We start from the raw sequence: 4,808 nt of genomic DNA on the forward strand, positions 1-4,808 counted from the left end.
AAAATTCAAAATTGATCTATAAGATGATGAAACTCTAAATAAGGGACTTATTTTCTGAAGTCCACGAGGAGTTACCCTAAGACATCACTCATTGCTGTGCTGAAAGGGAATTGAGTTTCCTTCTAGACTCCTTTAGTCTTCCTCCAGGACACTGAAAGCACTGCGTATGTTCCCCAATTGACTCATTAATAGTTTATTTTAGGCTGATTGGTCTGATCCATTTCTCTGGACTGATACTAGTGTGGTTATAGAACAGGCATTACAGTTGTTACATGCTGAGCTTGTTTCTCTCTTTTCAGCGGGAGAAGCACCCTTACTACAACCTAACAGTAAAAGTCCTCCGAGCCAGAAACATCAAGGGTACAGATCTGTGTAAGTATTTAGCCAAGGTATTATGAAAACAGGTGTTTTGGTCAGTGCATACCTGTAACACAGGTAGCATTGTTATGGGAACTTCTTACCTACACATAGCGTATTGCCTTTATGTCTGAACAAAGGCTTCTCTTGTAAAGCAGCATGTATATTTTAAAGGCTTGGTGTGACGCCAAGCTGCAGATAAACCCTGCTACTTTGCTGAACAAGATCAGATAAGTCCTGGTAACCTTTTACTTCCCTGCTCCTTTATATGTTCTACTGTGGCCCGTTCTGTGTTCCTTTGTCTGGATTCAGCCCTCTGGTCATGGCAAATTTCACTCTTGCTGCTGTTGAACAGTCTTCTTGCACCTGGAAGTAGTACTCTTCAATTCTAGCTTCCAAATGTTTGTTTTTCCTCAGTTGTAGTAGTGCTTTCTTTCATGTGTCTGCTATTTTGTTCATGTCGTTGAAGCTTTTTAAGGAGGTAGGTGGTTGACTGATTCCAAGACAAACTGCTTTTCACCTGTTCCTGTTTTTTTTGTAGCATGGTATATATTCCCTTCCTCTTACACATCTGTGTTGAGTAAAGCTCTCGGGGCTCTTTGGGGCATTTGGATCTTTAAAACTCATTTGAGATTTAATTCCTTCAGATTTAATACAGTAAGGTAGTCTGCCTGCCTTAAGTTTATATCTGGCATCCAATATCAAACCACTGGAATGCTAAATGACTGTCCAGGGAATGGAAAACCCTCCTGAAAGGCTGAGGGCTAGAATCACACTGTGAAGTTCTTTTTATGGCCTTTCTGTTCAACTGGAGTGACGAATGGTTCCCATACTTGTGTTGTTAAAGGGGCCTTAACTGGAAGAAGGAATGACAGAACAGAAAGCTCAGCTCCTGACCAAACTAGATGAGGGTATAGCGGTGGGTGGATATTGTCTACTCGGACTTTAGTAAGGCTTTTGACACTGCCTCCCATAAGATTCTCATAGAGAAGCTGATGAAGAATGGGTTGGATGAGCAGACAGGGATTTGGATTGAAAACTGGCTGAATGGCAGAGCTCAGAGGGTGGTGATCAGTGGTACAAAGTCTAGTTGGAAGCCAGTAACTAGTGGTGTAACGTAGGGATCAGTTCTGGGTCCCATATTGTTCAATGTCTTCATTAATGATCTGGATGATGGGGCAGAGTGTACCCTCAGCAAGTCTGCCGATGTTACAAAACTGGGAGGAGTGACTGGTACACCAAAGGGTCACACTGCTATCCAGAGGGACCTCAACAGACTGGAGAAGTGGGCTGACAGGAACCTCATGCAGTTCAGCAAAAAGGAATGGAAGTCCTGCATCTGGGGAGGAACAACCCTGTGCACCAGTGTATGCTGAGGGCCGATAGGCTGGAAAACAGCTTTGCAGAAAAGGACCTGGGGGTCCTGGTGGACAGAAAGCTTGACCATAAGCCAGCAATATGCCCTTGCTGCAAGGAAAGCTAACGGTATCCTGGGCTGCATTAGGAAGAGCATTGCCAACAGGATGAGCAAGGTAACTTTCCCCTCTACTCGGCACTGGTGCGGCTGCATCTGGAGTACTGTGTCCAGTTCTGGGCTCTCCACTATGAGAGATACTGGAGCTACTGAAGAGAGTCTAGTGACGGGCCATTAAGATTGTAAACAGACTAGAGCATCTCTCATATGAGGAAAGGCTGAGAAATTTGGGACTGCTTAGCCTGGAGAAGAGAAGGCTCAGGGGGATCTTATGGAAGTATACAAGTATCTGAAAGGAGGGTGTTAAGAAGATGGAGCCAGACACTTTCAGTGGTGCCCAGTGATAGAACAAGAGGCAATGGGCCTGATATCAGCAGTAATCTTTTTTTGAAAAGTTGCTCTTCCTCATTTTGAGTAGTAGTCCCTTTTATTAAGGCCTTTATGGTTTGGATGAACCAAAAAAAAAAAAAGGTATCTAATGTTCAATTTGCTGCTGTTTAAAGACGTGTACTTCATTAAAGGCTTTTGCTTTACAAGTCCAGCCTTAAATTTGCATGTTTCTGTGATGCAATGTTCTTCTGATGTCTGTCTCTATACTCTCTGCTCTAGTGTCCAAGGCAGACTGCTATGTGGAACTAAAGCTGCCTACTGCGTCTCCTACAGTGTCCCGAACTCAGGTTGTTGACAACTCTGATAACCCAGAATGGAATGAAACTTTCCAGTATCGAATCCATAGTGCTGTCAAGGTAAGGAGTGCACTTTGTAGAGCTGGTTGCGCTACCTGCATTTGTGTACTGGCTTCGTTTTGATACTTCATTCAGAACCAAGGGATCTTTATTACCCTCAAAACCAATGTTGCTTGTAAGGTGTCAGTCGTCTTCAGTGGTACAAAAAGCTGTACTACGCATGTCCAGTGATAACCACAGCAGTTTGTAACTGCATTCTTGTGTAAATTACAGCTAGAATTTTCCATAAATGTCCTTGTGATACAACTCAGGAAAAGGAAGTTATAGCACTACCTGGTAGAGTTCAAGAAAATTCCTTGATAAAGCAAGTTTGTTTGAGGATTGCTTCTACTTTTACAGAGTAGCTGTTGCCGCCTTGTAGCTCTACTTGCCTTACACAGCCAAGTGGCTGAGTGAGGATAATGGGAACTAAATTTCAAATCACTTTGCCACTTAGTTCATTCAGTCAAGTTTTTCCATCAGTTCGTATGATCAAGAAAAGTACAATTCAATCTCTTGGAGACAGTACATCTGTCTGCTGTCTGAACAGGACCTAATAGAGTATTGAACAAAGTCTTCAGATTGTCAGCATTCATTCTCAAAGTAGACACTAATGGTAGAGGGAAGGAAACTGTACTTTAAAAGATTAGTTTTAGTATGACGCTATTGCTTTGAATACATCCTAGGCTTTGGAATAAGATGCTTATTAACAAGAAACTATCCCTCTCACTGGGAGTACCTTCCCATAGTGGTTGATGACAAAGGTGGAATGGTAATTGACTTAAATGGTAAGAAAACTGCAAACTAAGCTTTAGAGCATGTGAGCTTTTTCTTCCCCTGCAGGCTCATGAGGCCTCAGTCTGGTTAGTGCTGTGAGGCTGTGCCAGCACAATTTTAAGTTCAGTCTTTTCTCCTTGAAAACTAGTTGCTGCAAGGCCATTTTTTGCGTGCCGTATGTACTTGTTTTGTCTATTTCAATTAGTTTCTGCTGGACTTACCTGTTCTGAGACAAGGCTGAGCAGGAAGCGATATAACATCCGTATAACATCCTGGACTGAATCATGCTGAAAGAATGGAAATTGCTGTTGCTTCCTCAGGCAAATCTGTGCCTGGAGATGGTGGAGAGTACTGCCATGTGCATTCAGCTGGGGCCTCTCTCTAGTTGGGAAGCTCAGAAAATCTTTTAGCTAAACACTATCAACCAGAAGCTTTTTGTTTAACTATGCTGTAAGTCCTGCTGGAAGTAGTGAATTCTCTTTGGGAGTGGGAAAGGGGAAGGGTATTAATTAATGCATAAAGTGTCTATTGTATACAGCTACTCAGGTTTGTGGAAGTGTTTGTGGAAGTGTTTCTGTCTCTTCATCGGAGGCTGTTTGTTTCTGTTTGGTTTTAGAACATTCTGGAATTGACACTCTATGATAAGGATGTCCTTGTCAGCGATGAGCTCACTTCTGTTGTCTTCGATGTAGGGGGCATGAAGCCGGGTCAGCCCCTGCTGCGCACTTTCAGGTTGAACCCTGAGGTTAGTCTCTGGCTTCTTCCCGGGTCAACTGTGAATAGCTGCAGCTCATCATTATAGAAATCCGGCGGTACATGCTGGTTGATCTATCTGTGTTGTAGAAGCCAGAAGGGGAAAATGCGTCAGCAGGTGATGACAGCATATATGGTTTTACTGTCATCTGAGATGTTTCTAAAATCCCTAGTGATTTTTTCTGTGTGTGTTCCACAGTCTTTGGGATGCCATGCTGAATGAAACTTGGGGTGACTGCTGTCTTTCAGAACATGTTAAAACACCTTTAAAGGGAATTGATTTTTCAGGAGACTAGAGGGGCATAAGCTGGGCTTAAAGTGAAAGGTGTTTGCAGTCAGCAGTCATTTTGGGGGCTGCAGACTGTCTTATTTAGTTGATCATCATCAGTTTGCAGTGAAGTTTATTGCTGCAAAGGTTACCTCTGTATTTACTAAGTCGAAAGCCTAAGAAAAGCTTATTTTACCTGAGATGTTCAGTTACATTTAACCTCTGCTTCATGTGGGTGACATTGGTGTGTATCAGCTGCTCTCAGTCCCTGTGCACCTGTTTATGGACTTAGAATCATAGAATCGTTAAGGTTGGAAGAGACCTCTAAGATCATCGAGTCCAACCGTCAACCCAACACCACCACGCCCACTAAACCATGTCCCTAAGCGCCTCATCTACACGTCTTTTAAATACTTCCAGGGATGGTGACTCAACCACTTCCCTGGGCAGCCTG

The 4,808-nt window shown here is 43.1% G+C and overlaps 1 protein-coding gene across 1 annotated transcript in view; it reads left to right on the plus strand.

Annotated features, from left to right (window-relative positions):
• Window positions 1–4,808, plus strand: part of PLA2G4F (phospholipase A2, group IVF) — a 27,702-nt gene that overhangs the window by 4,023 nt on the left and 18,871 nt on the right. Inside the window, 3 exon segments of the mRNA XM_009319214.1 lie at window positions 300–372; window positions 2,441–2,577; window positions 3,950–4,078. Of these exon segments, the coding sequence (XP_009317489.1) occupies window positions 300–372; window positions 2,441–2,577; window positions 3,950–4,078 (339 nt within the window).

The sequence above is a fragment of the Pygoscelis adeliae genome, unplaced genomic scaffold, assembly GCF_000699105.1.
Source record: "Pygoscelis adeliae isolate BGI_AS28 unplaced genomic scaffold, ASM69910v1 Scaffold22, whole genome shotgun sequence".
Taxonomy (NCBI): Eukaryota; Metazoa; Chordata; class Aves; order Sphenisciformes; family Spheniscidae; genus Pygoscelis; species Pygoscelis adeliae.